The sequence below is a fragment of the Rhincodon typus genome, chromosome 8, assembly GCF_021869965.1.
Source record: "Rhincodon typus isolate 14 chromosome 8, sRhiTyp1.1, whole genome shotgun sequence".
Taxonomy (NCBI): domain Eukaryota; kingdom Metazoa; phylum Chordata; class Chondrichthyes; order Orectolobiformes; family Rhincodontidae; genus Rhincodon; species Rhincodon typus.
In genome coordinates, this window is record NC_063339.1 from 27983729 (window position 1) to 28002971 (window position 19243).

Genomic DNA, 19243 nt, shown 5'->3' on the forward strand with positions numbered 1-19243 from the left:
GACCCTTCTTCAGAAATTCATTTCTGAAGAAGGGTCTAGGCCCGAAACGTCAGCCTTCCTGCTCCTCTGATGCTGCTTGGCCTGCTGTGTTCATCCAGCTCTACACCTTGTTATCTCAGATTCCCCAGCATCTGCGGTTCCTACTATCTACTGCTGAAGAAGCGTAGCATTTCTGGCAACATGTGTGAAGGAAAAAACAGTTAACGTTTTGGGTCCGGTGACCCTTCCTCAGTTCTGAAACAGGACCCGAAATGTTAACTCTGTTTTTTCCTTCACAGATGCTGCCAGACCTGCTGAGCTTTTCCAGCAACTTTGTTTTTGAATAAGGAATATTAGGAGAAAATCTTCTTTTACCATTCTGGAGCACTGTGCTAAATTACAATCTGTAGTGCTACTGTATCTATCAGGTCTTAAACGTTAGTTTTACTCTGTAATATAATTTGTCTTTTCATTTCATCTTCAGCTGGAAAGATTGTGATGGCTCTCCATACAAATGTGTAATTGTGTACTAAAATGATCACTATTTACAGACAAAAATAGATTAAGAGAAAAATTAAGAAATACAATGTAGAAATAAGTTAGACAATTTAGTCTATTACCACTTCAGGTAACTTACTGAGGTTGAGGAGAATTCTTTGAATAAAGCCAAACTTCATCAATATTGCTCGTTTCTGCTCGAAAAGTTTCACAGTTCTTATACCTTTAGGGAATAAAGGATTTCGAAAGAATCCAAAGAGGATATATGCACCTTGAATTTCTTGGAAAATTTTCCATATTACCAAAGTTACTATCAAGATATAGCTTATTACAGTCTGTGGACTTATTGTAAATGTAGACGAGCTTTTTGCAAAGAAATGTAATAAACCAGCTTCAGCAAGTGTCACTATTAGAAGACTAATATAGATCAAGGCTTCCTTCCAGCCAAGATGCCATCCAATTTGTTTACCAAAGTATTTGGGATATTCCAGTGAGGCATGAGCTGTCCTGCAGCAGAATCTGAACAAAGTATCAGCTTGGCTGAGATCAAGGCTCAGTATAAATCCCATTCCTGTTGTGAACAGCACAACACCAAGTGTGCTGGGGATAAAGAATGTTGCAATCACCACTCCAACAGACACAATAAACATAGCTATCAACCTGCAGAAATAAAAGTATAGATGTAAAACCAAACGTGTCAGGTCAACATTGCACATTTTTTTCCAGTTTTCTACTATACACATAATGGTGCAGCCACAAATTCGGTAACTGTGGAAATGCACTTAAGCAGTAATGATTAGGCAAAGACAATATTACCATAGACCAACTGAATTTCTGCAGTGTTATGAACACGAAATGAAAATTTGATCAGACTATCTTGGATCTGATGATGCGTAATACCATTAATAATGACATCACAGTAAAATATATAACAGTAGGCGATGGCCTAGTGGTATTATTGCTAGACTATTAATCCAGAAACTCAGGTAATGTTCTGGGGGCCTGGGTTCAAATCCCGCCATAGCAGATGGTGGAATTTGAACTCAATAATAGTGCGGAAATGAGAGTCTAATGATGACCATGAAACCACTGTCGATTGTCAGGAAAAACCCATCTGGTTTACTAATATCCTTTAGGGAAGTAAACTGCCATCCTTACCTGGTCTGACCTACATATGATTCCTGACCCACAGTAGCGTGGTTGACTGGAAAGCATTTGGCATGATTGCTTTCATTGGACAGAACACCAGAGTATAGGAGTTGGGATGTCATGTTGCGGCTGTATGGGACATTGGTGAGGCCACTTTTAAAATACTGCATACAATTCTGGTTGCCCTATAGGAAGAATGTTGTTAAACTTGAGAGGGTGCAGAAAAGATTTACAAGGATGTTGCTGGGACTGGAGGCTTTGAGGTGTAGGGAAAAGCTGAATAGGCTGTGGCTTTTTCCCTGGAGCATCAGAGGCTGAGCGGTGTCCTTATAGAGGTTTATGAAATCATGAGGAGCATAGATAGGATGAATAGCCAAGATCTTTTTCCTAGAATGGGGGAAATCCAAAACTAGAGGGCATAGGTTTAAGCTGAGAGGGGAAAGATTTGAAAAGGACCTGACAGGTAACCTTTTCAGGCAAAGGGTGTTGCATGTATGGAACGAACTGCCACACGAAGTGGTGGAGGGGGTTACAATTACAACATCTAAAAGGCATCTGGATAGGTAAGTGAATAGGAAGGGTTTGGAGGGATGTAGGCCAATGCTGACAAACAGGACTGGATCAGATTGGGATGTCTGGCACAGACAAGATGGACTGCAGGGTCTGTTTCTGTGCTATATGACTCTATGATTCTTAACTGGGGATGGGCAATGAATGCTGGATGAATTTTTAAAAAATACCCTAGGAAATAGTCATCATAGTGTGATAGAAATTAGGATTTAGCTTGAGAGGGAGGAATTTGGGTTGGAAACAACTGTACTAAGCTTAAATAAGTGTAATTACAAAAGAATGAGGACAGAGGTAGCTGGAGGGAACTGAGAAAGCAGTTTAGAAGCAAAAACAGTTGAGGAACAATGACAACAAATTTAAGAAAATTATTCATGGCTCACAGCAAAGATACATCCAATTAGAAAGGATTCCAGGAAAGGGATAAGTCAACCATGGTTAATCTGGGAAGTTAAGGATAGCAGCAAAATGAAAGAAAAAACATACAATATGGCAAAGATTATTGGTAAACCAGAGGATTGGGAAAGTCTGCAAATCGACAAAGGGCACCAAAAAAAGGGAGAAAATAAACTTTGAGAGTAAAGTTGCAAATAATATCAAGACAGACAGCAAGAGCTTCTGTAAATATCTAATAAGAAAGCGAGAAGCCAAAGTGAACATAGGCACCTTAGAAATAAAGCTGGGGAAATAATAATGGGGAACCAAGAAATGGCAGAGAGTTGAATAAATATTTTGCATTGTCTTCACTGTAGAAGATATTAATAGCATTCCAAAATTACTGAATAATCAATGGGCAGAAGGAGGAATGAAAATAAATATAATAACAACCACTAGAGAAAAAGTGCTAGCGAAACTTTTGGGGCTAAAGACCAATAAATCCCCTGAACCTGATGGATATTAAAGGAAATAGCTGCAGAGTAGTAGTCTTCCAGGAATCCTTAGATTCTGGGAAATGTCCCAGAGGATCAGAAAACTGTCAATGTAACACCTTTATTTAAAATGGGGAGACAAAATCAGATAACTATAAGCCAGTTAGATAATGTCTGTTATTGGGAAAATGTTAGTCGATTATAAAAGGTAGTGATAGACAGCATTTAGAAATACACATGATCACGTGACATTGTGACTTTATGAAAGGGAAATCATGCCTGATGATTTTACTAGTGTTTTGAGGAGGTAATAAGCGGGATGGATAAAGGGGATGCAGTGTATGTAATACATTTGGATTTTTAGAAGGCATTTGATAAAGTAATACACATTGGGTTACATAATAAGTAAGAGCCCATGTGGTATTGCACATAGTGTATTAGCACAAACTGAGGACTGGCTAACTAATAGAAGACAGTAACAAAAACTGAAATTGCTGAAAAAGCTCACAATTCTGGCAGCATCTGTGGAGAGAAATCAGTTACCTTTTCAGGTCGAGTGACCCTTCCTCAGAACATTATGAGGAAGCGTCACTCGACCCGAAAAGTTAACTCTGATTTCTCTCCATGAATGTTGCCAGAACTGCTGAGCTTTTCTAGCAATTTCGGTCTTTATTTCCGATTTACAGCATTCACAGTTCTTTTGTTTTTTTTAATAGAAGACAAAGTTAGCAAAAGGAGGTTATTTTCAGGATGGCAATATGTAATTAGTGGAATGCTACAGGGATCAGTGCTGGGGTCACAAATTTTTACAACATGGATTCATAACTTGGATGAGGAAAGTGAGTGTATACAGCCAAATTTGCAGATGACACACAAAAAGTATGGGAAGGAAAGTGTTTAGAATGACACAAGCAGTTGGCATTGAACAGAGGCAGGTAAAGCAAATAGGCAAAAACTTGGAAAAAGGAATATGATGTTGGAAAATATGAGGCTATGCACATTTTAAAAAGGGGTGACAAAAACAGGTAACCATAGCTGGTTAGGTAATGTCTGTTACTGGAAAAATATTAGGATCTATTATGAAAGAATAGAGCATTTAGAAATCCATAATATGATCAAGCAGTATGATGCAGTCCTTCATCAGCCCTTTTAGCTGCAAACATGTTCCAACTTCGCATTATGTTTAATTTGATACTGAGACCATAAGACAAAAGAGTAGAATTAGGCTATTCAGCCCATCAAGTCTGCTCCACCATTCAGTGAAATCATGGCTGATTTGATGATCCTGAACTCCACTTTCTTTCCTTCTTCCTATAACCCTCAACAGCGCACTGTCATAAAGAATTCCACAGATTCACTACCCTCAGAGAAGAAATTCCTCCTCCTTTCTATCTTAAATGTGCAACCTTTTCTTCTGCCCCCTGGTCCTAGACCCATCGCATCCTGGTAATAAGGTCCTAAAACCTCTTCCATCAGGCAGAAGATACAGAAGCCTGAACACACGCACAAGCGGGTTCAGGAACAGCTTATTTCTGGTTGTTATCAGACTCTTGAATGGACTCTAGCCTCAAATAATGTAACCTGTATGCCTCCACGTCTTTCTGATCTGTACATCCTTTGTTTGCTGTCATCTGCCTGTACTGCTCGTGAACAAAGCTTTTCATGGTGTCTCAGTACATGTGGCAATAAAATCAATCAATCTCCCACAAGAGGAAACAACTAATGTTCCCTCTAAACTGAATGGTCGCACCTGCCTGTAAGAAACTTACAGAGAACATTGAAAATGACACTTATTGTATGTTTCAATAAGGTTGCCTCTTAATCTTCTAAATTCCAACGAGTATGAGCCTAATCTACTCAATCTCTTCTCTCAAGACAGTTCCTCCATACCTGGTATTAGCCTCGTGAACCTACTAATGCCGTATATTTTTAGATAGGTACTGTTCTCTGAATTCCAGCTGTGGTGTGACTAATGCCTTGCATATTTTCAGCAAAACCTTGTACTTTGAACTTCATTCCCTTGATGTAAAGGACAACATTCCACTTGCCTTCTTTATTTCCCACTGAATTTGGACGCATTTTTGTGATTAATGGACATGGACTTCCAAATTCCTCTGTTCTGTAGCTTTCCTCAGCTTCTCCACTTAAATAAAATTTAGCTCCTCTATCCTTTCTGCCAAAGTGCTGGGGTACTGTGTGCAGTTTTCGTCTCCTCATTTGAGGGAGGAATGCTTTGGCTATGGAAGGAGTGCAACAAAAGTTTCCCAGACTGATTCATAGGATGGCATTATGGCCGGATGAAAAGAGACTGATCAGTTCGGGCTATATTTACTGGAGTTTAGAAGAATGAAGAGGGAATCTCAAGAAACCTATAAAATTCTAACAGGACTAGACAGTGTAAATGCAGGATGGCTGCAGAGTCCAAAACCAGGGGTCACAGTCAAAGCCATTTAGGACTGAGATGAAGAGAAATTTCTTTACAGAGAGCGGTGAGACTCTCTGTCACAGAACACATTAAGATCAAAATACTGAACGTTTTCAAGAAAGAGTTAGGTACAGTTCTTAGGCTAAAGGTATCAAGGGACTTGGGGAGAAGGTCAGAACAGGGTTGGCGATCAACCATGATCATACTGAATGACGGAGTAGGCTTGAGAGGCTGAGCGGCCCACTTTGGCATCTATTTTCTATATTTCTATTCAGTTTGGTCTGAAAACATTCCACACAAAAAGCAGTGGAAATCTGGAACTCTGTCTCCAAAAAGGTGTTAGGAGAATTTAATTGAGACCAAAACGAATAGATTTTTGTTAAGTACGATGATGGTTGATCACCAACCCTGTTCTGACCTCCTCCCCAAGTCCCCTGATACCTTTAGCCTAAGAGCTGTACCTAATTCTTTCTTGAAAACATTCAGCATTTTGATCTCAATGCATTCTGTGGCAGAGAGTCTCACCGCTCCCTGTAAAGAAATTTCTCTTCATCTCAGTCCTAAATGGCTTTGACTGTGACCCCTGGTTCTGGACTCTGCAGCCATCCTGCATTTACACTGTCTAGTCCTGTTAGAATTTTATAGATTTCTTGAGATTCCCTCTTCATTCTTCTAAACTCCAGTAAATATAGCCCGAACTGATCAGTCTCTTTTCATCGGGTCTAGGCCGGAAACGTCAGCTTTCCTGCTCCTTTAATGCTGCTGGGCCTGCTGTGTTCATCCAGCTCTACACCTCGTTATCTCTCTTTTAATAGAAGTCCACTTACTTTACAAAGTAATTTTCAAATAATTCCAGTGCAATGAAAATATAGCGCACAAGTTTACATCTAGAACTCTAGTTAATCAATAAGCACATTGCAGATTTCGGGCTGATGAATTATAACTGGAAGAATGATACACAAGTAAACAGAGTGGGAGAAAAAGGAGCTTATTTGCTTTTAGATACCAGTAAGCTGTGCACTGTCAGGCAAGAGAGACCACATCCAGAGCAAGACATAGCCAGAGTGAATATATAGTTCGGGGAATTTAAAGGCAGTGTGGGAATTCAGTGCATTGGGCAAGAGGTGATATTTGCTTGCTTTTTTGGTTCATAGTTTGTAAGGTTTTTTTTTTGCAGGATACATTGAAGCCCAAGATCAGGCGCTCAGCAAAAAAGAGTGACATCACTGGAAAACCATAAGTTGATTGATTGGTAGTAGCTATAAATTGACTATTACAGGTTACTTTCAGGTTGAAAGTAAATGAGGGAAATATTTACAGATTACAAACTAAACAACCAGTCATAAATTTTTAAAATCAAATTAAGAACAAAGAAAATAAAACAATTATGCAGGGCCAGGCAAGGTGTTGTACCTATATGATGTGGGAGCTGGTAGACCCCATTGAACGAATAATATTATTGTCACATATATCTGGGGAGATACAGTGAAAAAAGTGTTTTGTCGCCACAATCCGGCACCATTTTGAGTTGCAAAAAGCATAAAAAGAAATGACTTAAATAGAGTTCATCTATTGTTCAAATTGTGTCTGAAACACAGCTCCAGGGCTTCTGCAAGATCTCTGCAAGGTGCTCTGGGCCTCAAGGAGTCACCAGTCCAAGTACAGCAACGGCAATGCTGATGCCTCAGGAGACTCCAGCTCTGCTGCAGATGCTGCCACCTCGCCATCAACATCAAGAGTGCCCATTCCAGGCCTACTGCAGCCAGGAGTCCGCTCTGCGCACTACCACCACTGCAGATGCTGCCCCGCCAAGAATCCAGGCTTTAGGTCTACTGCAGCCAAGAGTACCACTCTGGGTACCAACACTGCCAAGAGTCTAGGTTCCGGGTCTACTGCAGCCAGGAGCCCCACTCTGGGCACTGCCACGAATACAGGCTCCAGGCCTACCATCGCCAGGAGTCCCTGCTCCAGGCACTGCCACTGTCGCCAGGAGTCCTGATCTACACCGCCGACACTGCAGCCACTGCCCTGTTGACACCGCTCCAGCCTCAAAGATGAAGTAAGAAAAGAAAACAGACAAAATGGAGAGAGAGAAAGGATGCTGCCAGCCTGAAGCAAAAGGGCTCAGGAGCCCAAATACTACATACTGTACCAGTGCCGCCACCTTGAAAATGGTGTGGCTCACAGTGACATCTGTAGCAAGCATTAGATGCTTGAAGAACTCTAGCTCAGAGTTGATGAGCTGGAGTCTGAGCTTCAAACACTGCTACAAATGAGGGTGAGGGAGAGTTACCTGGATGCTATGTTTCAACAGGCAGTCAGGGATGTACTGCTGAGACTGTATAAGGCTCTGGTCAGACTGCATTTGGAATATCGTCAGCAATTCTGGGTCTCATATCTAAAGATGGATGTGCTGGCATTTAAGGGGTCCAGTGGTGGTTTACAAGAATGATCCCACAAATGAAAGGTTTGTTATGAGGAGCGGTTGCGGACTCTGGGTCTGTACTTAATGGAGTTGAGAAGGATTAGAGGAATCTCATTGAAGCTTAAATGATAATGACAGGCCTGGATACAGCAGACATGGAAAAGATGTTTCCACTAATAGAAGAGACTAGGACTTTACAGCACAGCCTCAGAGTGAAAGGACAACCCCTTTCGAACTGAGATGAGGCGTAATTTCTTCAGCAGAGGGTGGTGAATCTGTGGAACTCATTGCCGCAAAAGGCTGTGGAGGCCAAGTCACTGAATGTATTAAAGCAGAGATAGCTAGGTTCTTGTTTAACAATGGATCAAGGGTTACAGAGAGAAGGAAGAAGCATGGGGTTGAGGAACATATCAGCTATGATTGAACATGGGACCAGACTCAATGGGCCGAATGGCCTAATTATGTTTCCATATCTTATGGTTTTTTTTAACGTTCATTTTTAAAATAAGAATAGGAAACAAGTTGTACAAATCTCCTACTGCACAAATAAAATGTTTGTAACTAAGTTTACAAAATATTACCTGGTAACTGACACCAAAAGGTTTTGTACCTAACACACAATAGTAGTGTCATTTTCAGGAAATACATATACATTTAGGTTAGGCAATTGGATATTCTTCCAGATAATGTCTACATTACGTCATTTGCTTTCTTCAATGTCTCAGCTCATTGAATAATTACTACTATTGAATCAGATATATTATTTCCAAGATGGCATACTCTGAAAATATTTGGTAATGAAATACATGGATCTTTCTCCTCACCTTAACAACATAAATTGAAATAGGATGTGATAAACAAAGTATTTGCATCACAGTTTTTGAAAATAATAGGGAGTCTAAGTTTTTATATAACCTTTACAAATTGTAATCTCAGATTTTTTAGAACCCGTTTATATTACATCAATGTACCATAAATTTTAGAAAGTTTTGTATTTTGTTGCCTGTTATTTACTAAATTAGTTGAGGCAGAGGGTTTCAACAATTAAATTTAGTACAGCCAGATTACGAAACAGATTTGCAGTGGTGACTGTCCACTGACCCTTACCAGAAATACACGTATGTACATGAGATGGGGACAAGAGCGATCTTACGTGTGGTGTCATCTGAATGAACAGCACTGAGGTTCACTGTCAAGTCTAATACAAATGACTAAATGCAACTTTGGCAAAGCACTGAATTACCTCTGAAAATATCTCAGAAAATTATTACCTTCAGAAGAGGAGAGTAGGAAAGAATATTTATCAAAGGTGACAAAACATTGGCTCTCTCATCTGGAGTCAAAAATGAAAAGCGTTAACCTACAATTTAGGCTAATGTAGTAAATCAGAGTAAGTTTGATATGCAGAATCTTAAAACAGTAACAACCTTTTCATAAACCACATGCAACAAGGGGCTTTTGCAATATCACCAAAATGTTGTATTAATGAGATCCTGAAAGAATGGGATTCTGGAAGATCAACAAATATACAATGGCCATCATAAAATATACTATAACCTGTGTACTATAAGTTTATGAAAGAACTGCCTTTTCATTCTCATGCTTTTACATCTGTGAAGATTTAAATCTTACCTTAAATTGGTTGCCATGGGTGAACCCCCAAGCCCAAATTCTAAGACTTGCTCAAGAACCCATAAGAAAAGTGCATCCACAGGAGGCAAAACACCAACTGCCCAGACGACAGGCAGAAATACAAAAATAATGTGCAAAATCTGATTTATTTGAAGCATGGTTGGGTTTACTGTAAATCTGGGGAAAAGAAAAGTCAATTAACTTCAAAGCACTATTGTACAAAATACTTCAGCCATCAATCTCGTTATTCAAAATCCAACACTCATATTCAGAAAGCCTACATTAGTTAAATATCACAAGTAACTAAAATTTCCTCAAGACTGCAAATGTAACATTGATAAATTTATATTAGCAAGAATGGAAACCCCAGCTACATATTTTGATACACTATCTGAAGAGAGAGTCAACATTACACATTCTAATTCCTTTATCTACAAAATTAGGTTTCTATGTTATATCAATCTCCATGTTTAGAAGATGTAAAAGTCAGTTCTTCTTTTGGAACTGACTGGCTAATTTTCACTTTTCTAGTGCAAGCAACATTAAGTCAACTGCAAATTAGAGTCATACTCAATATATACTTCATTTTCATGTTTAAGGAAAATTTAATGATTTGCTAAACCTTTTGTATTTAACCCCAATTCATGAAGGTTATTCAACTTCAAGCACTTTCTAAAACTCAAACCATCAATATTCTCCATCCTTGAGTGACTGTCTTTGTGGAGTTTGCACATTCCCCCATGTCTGCATGGGTTTCCTCTGGGGGCTCTGGTTTCCCCCAACTGTCCAAAGATGGGGTTTCCATGCTGTAGCCTCTATGACTCTACTTGCAGGTTAGGTGGAATGGCAATGCTAAATTGCCCATAGTGTCCAGGGATGTGTAGGTTAGATGGACTAGCCAAAGAGAATTGGTTACAGGTATTGAGTATGGAGGTGGGTCTGGGTGGGATGCTCTGGAGGGCCAGTGTGGACTCAATGGGCCAAATGGCCTGCTTCCACACTGTAGTGATTCATGATTTTAATACTCTCAAACACACAGCCCTAATTTACAAAGAAAAAAATGCCATTTCAGAATTTGAACTAGACAAATACTAAAGAAAATCCAATCTTAATTTTTCCAAGAATTTCTAAACTCAAATAATTTCATACTTAAGTGACGCATTCGGTTATATGAAAATTGGAATGGAAATTCATAATTGAAAATCAAGTCAAAATCTGAACCCAAAATACAAATGTAGTCACCTCATTCAGTTATAATTCTACAAACAATATTTCACCAAAGATTTAAAAGAAAAGTTTACCTGTAAGCAAGATCCACTGCAATGAAAACAAAAATGTAAAGTGGTCTGGTGAGTGCATTGATTTCATATGTATCTTGTGGTTGGAATGTAGCAGTCTCCACAGCAGTATTTACGATTAAAGAATATTCTCCAATGCACACAGTTACCCAACCAAAAACAAAGAGCACAAAAGTTGCCCCTGTGTTGGCATATAGTAGCATTAACCTGTTAGGTAGTAAATACAATGTTCCAAGGCCACATAATGCTCCAGCTAGGACAGAATGAAAAACTGTATTGATTAAATACTTTTTTCCAGGTACGATAAATTTTACGGTCTCTGGCCCAGCACAGCTGGAAAAATCAAATTCATCCTCATCTGCCAAAGTATTTTCAGATGGAAATGTTTCAACAGTCACATTCTTTTGTCTGACCCATAAGCTCATGCCTTGGACAATGGAGGCTGCTAGCAACATCAATCCTGCAGCAAGGACTGATGCCCAACAATCGTTTATAGTACTTAGCTGGTAAAGAACAGTTCCTACACCACCAAAAACCCATGGTATCAGGAACAAAATGATTTGGTTAACATAAATGTAAGGTGGAGCACAGTATCCAAGTTTGAAACGTGGTCCTCCTAGTATCGTCTGTGGAAATCGTTTCCAAAAGAATTCCTGTTTGTAGTCATTTAGCAGTGGAACATCTGGACCCATCCTGATTTTGCACAATTCTTACATTGTTAGTGTTTCCATAATGCGGTTTTCCCTAGGAATGTCAGAATTTAACAGTTAGACATCTAGATATCTAGGTTTAGGGATATAAACATTATCTCCATTACTATACCAAGTAAACAAGCACATAAAATTTGGCATCACATTTTCATTACAATTCAAAGCAACTCTCTAGAACAGACTTACATGAGGTGGAGGCAAACATGAGTGCGAAAGCATGTAATAATAGTTGCAGAACACTTCCAAACATACTGACTCACTATTCAACCTACAACCATTCTAAAAAAGCAGTAATGTATCTAAAACTCAAGAGGGATTGAGTTCAAGAGCCGTGAAGTTATGCTCCCGTTATACAAAAGCCTGGTTCGGCCACATCTGGAGTATTGTGTCCAGTTCTGGTCGCCTCATTACAGGAAAGATGTGGAAGCATTGGAAAGGTGCAGAGGAGATTTACCAGGATGTAGCCTGGAATGGAGGGAAGGTCTTATGAGGAAAGGTTGAGGGAGCTAGGGCTTTTCCCTTCAGAATGACAAAGGATGAGAGATGACTTGATAGAGGTGTACAGAATGATCAGAGGTATAGAGTGGACACCCAGAGACATTTTCCTAGGGTGGAGGTAGCTATTATGAGGGGGCATAGTTTTAAAGTGAGTAGATATAGGGGAGACGTCAGAGGTAGGTTCTTTACTCAGAGAGTGGTAGGGGTGTGGAATGCATTGCCGGAGAGGGTAGTGGAGTCGGCCTCATTAGGGGCATTTAAGTGGCAATTAGACAGGCATATGGATGATAGTATAAGGTAGGGGTGGAGGTTAGATAGACCTTAGGTTTAGGGTAAAAGTTCAGCACAACATCGTGGGCCGAACAGCCTGTACTGTGCTGTACTGTTCTATGTTCTATGTTTTAACATGGGTTTGAATCCCACCACAGCAGATGATAGAATTTGAACTGGAAAGTCAAATAATTTTACCTTAATGGAACCAGCTAACAGTTGATTATTGTGAAAACCAATCTGATTCACTAATGTCCTTCAGTAAGGAGGTCTGCCATCCTCACCTAGTCTGGTCCACCTGTGATCGCACACCGATGTGGATGACTCTTAAACTTGGGATGGGTTATAAACACAGGCCCAGCCAGCGATATTCATATCCCGTGAAAAAACAAAGCAAAATCTAGACCTCGATGCCTGACTTACTGTAGTCACAGTATCAGAGATGAACAAAATGTTTCAAATATCCCCCTCTAAACCTGACACAGTATGTTATTTAAGATTACAAAACACACTTAAACACTGTTCTTTCAAAATATATGTTTCCCATCCATCTGCGCTTGGGAAAATTTCAGTCAATTACTAATGATATGATAGCACAGCATTTAGAAATATATATGATTGGGCAAAGTCAGCATGGTCACCAGGTACGAGGGAGGAGAGGTTGATTAGGTTGGACCTGAACTCATCAGAATTTACAAGAATAACTGGTGACTTTATTAAAACATACAGCTATTGGGGGACTTGACAGGGCAGACGTGGAAAGTTTCCACTAATGGGAGAGTTTAGGACTAGAGGGCATAATCTCAGGATATGGGGTCGCACATTTAAGGTAAAGGTAAGGAGGAATTTCTTTTCTCAGAAAGTAGTGAATCTGTGGAATTTTTTACTACAGAGGGCTCTCAAGGCTGGGTCATCAAGTACATTCAAGGCTAAAATAGATTTTAATCAATGAGCGAATCAAGGGTTGTAGCAAAAGGGCAGAAAAGTGGATTGAGGATTATCAGATTAGACGCGATTTCATTGAATAGTGGCACAGGCTTGACGGGCTGAATGGTCTACTTCTGCTCCTCATCTTATGGTATGCTTTTTATCCATTGCTTATGTGACATTCTGAGCACTGCAGCTCCCCCAAGGAAAGGTGAAAACCACAAATTTCCATGATGACTCTCACTATATTACATTTTCATTTGTCCATCAGAGTTGAAGATCCTCAGCATCCAAGCCAGAAAAGAATGTTCAACTAAACCCAAGGGCAACCTAACAAGATAGAAAGTTCTTGCATCTGCTTCTATCATAAATAACCAATATAACAGAAACACAGAAGAGTAGGTCATTTGGCCCTTTTAGCCTACCTCGCCATTATGGTAAAGGCTGATTATCCAACTCCAAAAATTAAACATTCTAGAGGCTGAATTACAATATTGAGCAGCTTAATCAGAAACCTCCTTTGTATTTTACTTTTCTAATTCCCTTTAATTTTGGAGGAGTACAATACCAACTAGGTTTTCTTACCAAGTGGGTATCCTTCACATATGTGTCAACAGCCATAGATATTCAGCCACACATGGATAAAGTGAAGATATCATAGCAAAGTAAGCCCAATCTCCATTCGCTTGCAGTTTAGTTGACTTCGCTAAAAAGCAGTCAAGAGGCAGAATCTAGACTTTTTTTTTTCCCTTACCCAACAGGATCAATTTCAGCATCTCTACTTTTACCTTGGTTGAATTCAAACCGCTCAGCAAAATCTAAGGATAAACATGGAATGCCGATATTCTGCAAATCTCTGCTGTAACAAGCAATTGAGGAACCAATTAAATATGTTTACATACCAACTAGAAAGCATATGAATTGCCTCGTGATATGATAAGTAATGTAAGTTTACCAATTGTTTGACATTTACCGAAATGTATCACATCAATATGTTTTCAAAACAATTGTGATCTAGTTGAATTTTCATATGCCCGATATTGGTCTCATTCACTCCCTGTAAGGAAACAATACTTACACAAGTCAAGACGACTTGGGAAGTAGCCAATGCTTTGGGTCACAAATAAAGCTTAACTTGGGGGTTAGCTAGCTCACCTAATAGCTGGTCTGAGATGCAGAGAACCTAATAGCATGGGTTCAATTTGCGCACTGGCTGAGGTTACGAGCCCCAATGCCTTGACTTGTCTGAGGCTTGGTGATCCTCAGGCTAAGACACCACCAGTCATCTCTCTCACTAATGAGAGAGTAACCCTATGATCCAGTAGAATTATGGCAACTTTATCGAAAGCTTAATTGACTAAAGTTATACACAAGTATTGCACTACTTTTGTACTGTTGAGGGTAATGGCAATAGCTTTCTAGAGTTGAACACAAACTTTCAGAGCACTCAAAGCCCATCACTAAGACAGGATAGCTTGTCAACAATCGACATAGCCATTACAAACTCAGGATCTACTGCTGATTACCTTGTTAGGTACAATACTTAATTTTAAAAATGCTCAAGCTTTCCAATAAACTAGATACCTTTACCTGGTGACATCTATTCACGTAGATTTGGCCATGGCATTCGGAGCTACATTCAGAGCGAAAGTCCGCTCAATTCTTGTATAATTTAATTGCATTGTAAATCAAAATTGTACACGGAGGTCGACACTTTGAGTCCGGATTAAAGTAAGCAACAGGTTATTCACACGATTCTGGCAAATTGTAGTTCACCAATAATGTACCAGACCTTATAACGGACATACACTGGCCTTACGTCTCACTGCCCACTCTAGGTGCCGTACTGCCGTGAACCGCTAAGACAGCCAGAGACTCCCTTTCCTTGTCACCGCTACCCGTTTCTATGGCACAGCCTGTAAACAGTCACCACCCAACATATACAGACGACAAAAATACCTCCGGCAACTGCGCCGGATCCCCGCTCCGCTTCCTCCTGGACTGGCTACCGACATTAAACACCAACGACCGCACCGCCGCCCGGACATTTTACAGATTGGCCATTCAGCCAAGAACGCTGCCGCCAACACGCATGTGCCTGACCTCTCACCCTCTGCTAGGGGGACGTCGTCGAGCGTGAGGGCGCCTGCGCCAGGCTCAGCCTGTGGACAGTACAATCTTGGGATAAACTTGCTGAGTATGTGAAAACTGCTATCCACACCTGGCTGGAGTGCACTTTTAGATTAGTATTGTTTTAAACGTCATACTATTAACTAACTTCGCTGTGTATCTCCTTTTCAGATTTTACTTCTCTTCCCCCCCACCCCTCCAAAAATATAACTTATTCATAACATTTGTAAAGTTCATTCAGTGGACACGGGCTTAACTGGCATTTATTGCTCATGCCTAACTGACCTTGAGAAGATGGTAGTGAACATTTTGATTTGAATTCTACAGAGTTTGTAATCATAACATTTTTCCTCTGTATCATGTTCCATTGAGGTGCCTGAAAACATTTTCAATAACCTTGCTAGCACTGTACACTCTTTGTAAGGTACAAAAAATTGTACAGTTTCTATCACATTCATATGCCTTATACAGTGTCCCATTCCCACTGCATCTCTACAGTTTTAGTGTGTCACTCAGCACTTAGTGTGGACTTTGGAATGGGCACAGCTGCAACACAGTTGAGAGTAGATGGACCATAGAGCTCCTTTCACTGAAATGATGGTCCAGTTGATCTTTGTTTCTGTGTGTCTCTAGGAACAATCTAGAGCACAGGGTCCTGCATCACCTCTCAGTTTTATCTTTTAATTCTTAAACTATTCAAATGGCACCGGATTGTGGTGACAATTGAAGCGTCTCACTGTATTTTACTATATTATTCACTGTAAAATGCAAGGGACAATAAATCAATTCAATTCAAATACACCCTCGATGAACCTAAAAAAAACTATATTTTCTTTCTTTGAAAAGAAACATCGCACAAGAAGTTGGGTGACAGTCACTTTCCCATCACAAGCACCTCGAGCACTGCATGTGGAGAAAATGATATTCAGGGCATGCAGGAGGATTCCGATAGAAAGGCCTTTCTCATCATTAGCAAAGTTAAGTCTTGGTCTTACACTGTGGAAACAGGCCATTCGGCCCAACAATTCCATACCAACCCTCGGAACAGCATCCCACCCAGACCCATCCCCCTACCCTATCCCTGTAATCCTCCATTTCCCATGGCTGACACACCTAATCTACACATCCCTGAACACTATGGGAGGAAACCAGAGCACTCAGCGGAAACCTACGCAGACATGGGAGAATGTGCAAACTCCACACAGTCGCCCGAGGATGCAATCGAACCTGGGTCCCTGGCGGTGATGCAGCAGTGCTGACCACTCAGCCATCATGCCGCCCCAGTTATCAGCGTATAAGGTGTAAGATACATATCATAACATGCAACAAATATTTTAAGTCATAGAATGTTACTTTGCAGAATGAGGCCACTCGATCCATGTCATTGACATCTGACATGACATTGCAATCAAACCGGGTAGGTCAATGTTATTTGTTTTAGTCAGCATAGAAAAATGATTTAGTGTCTATACAAGCTGGTGTTGTAATCACAGATCTATCTCCCTGAGTTACAGCCCGCCAAACCAGTTCTTTTGATTGCAAATCAGATTTCTGCAGGGTTAAACACTCCTTAAAAAAAAATCACACTTGAAGTGATCCCACCCATAAACAGGCAAGGCTTTTTATCAAAACGAGCATGGTGATTTTCTGACAATTTTGCTGATTACAAGTATTCAAAAAGGCTTTCAAAATTAAGTTTGTTTTTAAGAGCATAGATTGGAGTTGGCACAATTAAAAATGAACAATTTTACTAAGAAATTACACTAGTGAAACTAGTAACAACAACAGAAATTGCTGGAAAAGCTGAGCAGGTCTGGCAGCATCTGTGGAGAGAAATCAGAGTTAATGTTTTGGTTCCAGTGACCTTTCCTCAGAACCCTTCCCCAGCAATTTCTGTTTTTGGTTATGATTTCCAGCATCCACAGTTTTTTTTTGTTTTTAAACTAGTATGTAATTCAGTATAAAGTTTCTGTCCACGATTTAAAATCTGATTAGCCACAGGTGCTGGATTAAATGCTCTTATTAAAATGTTCAATCATTTTGATAAACTCATATTTAGCTGCATTAATAAAGCTGAGTCAAGTTACCAATCATAAATACATCAATAAATACTTTTTATTCTTTTATATGCTGCAAAATTGTCCTGGATATTGAAATATTTTACTTCTGTGTTCATGCCATTGTGTTTAAGAGACCTCCCTGTTCAATAGCCCATGCCTTGAATTAGATGTTGTATCTCTTTTTGGTTATGATACTGAATTAGCAACTCAAAACTGAGTTCAAATGTCACCGTAACTGACAATTTTCAGTTGTGAACTAAGTGGCAATTTATTGGTTTATTGGCATCCTGAAAGCTGCTTAATTGTTGTAAACAGAAACAGAAATTGCTGGAGAAACTCAGCAAGTCTGGCAGCATCTTTGGAGATAAAGCAGAATTAACATTTCGGATCCAGTAAGGCTTCTTCAGAACTGTTCAGTTTCGCACCATAACCCTTGGCTCCTTTGTCATTGCTTATGCATTTCTGAACAATCCATCCACTTCTAATTGTTATCCCCCAAAAACTCTGGTTACGGACAGCCTAAAGTTGACCATGACCTGTGCACCTGACCCTTTATCCAATATGTTGCTAACATCACCTATTTCAACCTCTGCCCACCACTGCATCATTTCAGTTCATCTGCTACTGAAATCCTCATCCATGACTTTATTTCTCAAGACTTGTCTATTCTAATGCTGTCCAAGCCTGATTACACCACATCCCCAACATAAATCTTAGTTCATCCATAACTCCGCCTTACTCGAATCACATGTTCTCTTTGACCATCCTCCAAAGCTTCCAACAATACCCATGTTCAAAACCTTCCATGCCCTTGCCCCTCCCAATAGTCCTTGGTCATAGCAAAGCCCAAATAAAACATGACATTTCCTGACAGGTAGTTCTCAATGAGGCTAAGGCCATCAACTCTGTTTCAAACACTTTATTCAAGGGTCTTATTGCCATACAGACTCCTTATAACTAAACACAGCTATTTATTTTAAACAGCTTAATTTTTATAACTTTCCAGTGAAATAAGTGTTACTTTTATTAGAATATTTTTGGCCCCAGAAACATCCAAAATTGTGGCTAAAAGTAACTTTTCAAAATTATTTCAGCAGATTAATTGGTTATTATTTGCTATATTAAACTAGTAGCTTTAAAAATATTTGGCATTTTTTAAATTCATTCACAGGATGTGGGCATTCTGGCTAAGCTAGAATTTATTGCCCAGTTGCCTAGAGGACAGTTAAGAGTCAACCACGTGGGTCTGGAGACACTTGTAGGCCACACCAGGTAGAGGATAGCAGTTTCCTTCCATAAGGGACATCTGTGAACCAGCTGGGTTTTTCCAGGTTTCAAGGTCATCATTAGATTCTTATTGAATTGAAATTCCACTACTTGCCATAGCAGGACTTGAAACCAGATCCTCAGGACATTATCTGGGTCTCTGGGTTAATAGTTTGTGATAATATCACTAGGTCATCTCCTCTCCTAATTTAGTTGCTTAATTTTATACTGCTTATTGGTTCCTCAGTACACAGTTTAACCAATCAGTTTTATTGGTCTGTAAGATCTGTTGTCATTGAAAGGTATGACAAAACGGCAAAACCAGACATTACTTTTAGTTATGTATAAATTTCTGCAACAATTACTGTACATATTAAGCACAGGCATAAAGATATCAAACAGCTTTCTCAATTTTTTTATTAAACATGGCCATTTTATTATTTTAAAAATCACTTTTAAAACAACTAATTTCTCAGAGCCAACAAGGTGCAGGGCTGGATGAACACAGCAGGCCAAGCAGCATCATAGGAGCAGAGAGGC

The 19243-nt window shown here is 39.7% G+C and overlaps 1 protein-coding gene across 1 annotated transcript in view; it reads right to left on the reverse strand.

Moving 5' to 3' along the window:
* Positions 1-15324, reverse strand: part of pcnx4 (pecanex 4) — a 35078-nt gene extending 19754 nt beyond the window's left edge. The window contains exons 1-4 of the mRNA XM_020512805.2: positions 15207-15324; positions 10846-11586; positions 9545-9721; positions 617-1137 (exon numbers count right to left, since the gene is read on the reverse strand). Of these exons, the coding sequence (XP_020368394.1) occupies positions 617-1137; positions 9545-9721; positions 10846-11534 (1387 nt within the window). The 5' untranslated portion in view covers positions 11535-11586; positions 15207-15324. The remainder of the gene's footprint in view (positions 1-616; positions 1138-9544; positions 9722-10845; positions 11587-15206) is intronic.
* Positions 15325-19243: the final 3919 nt, after the last annotated feature.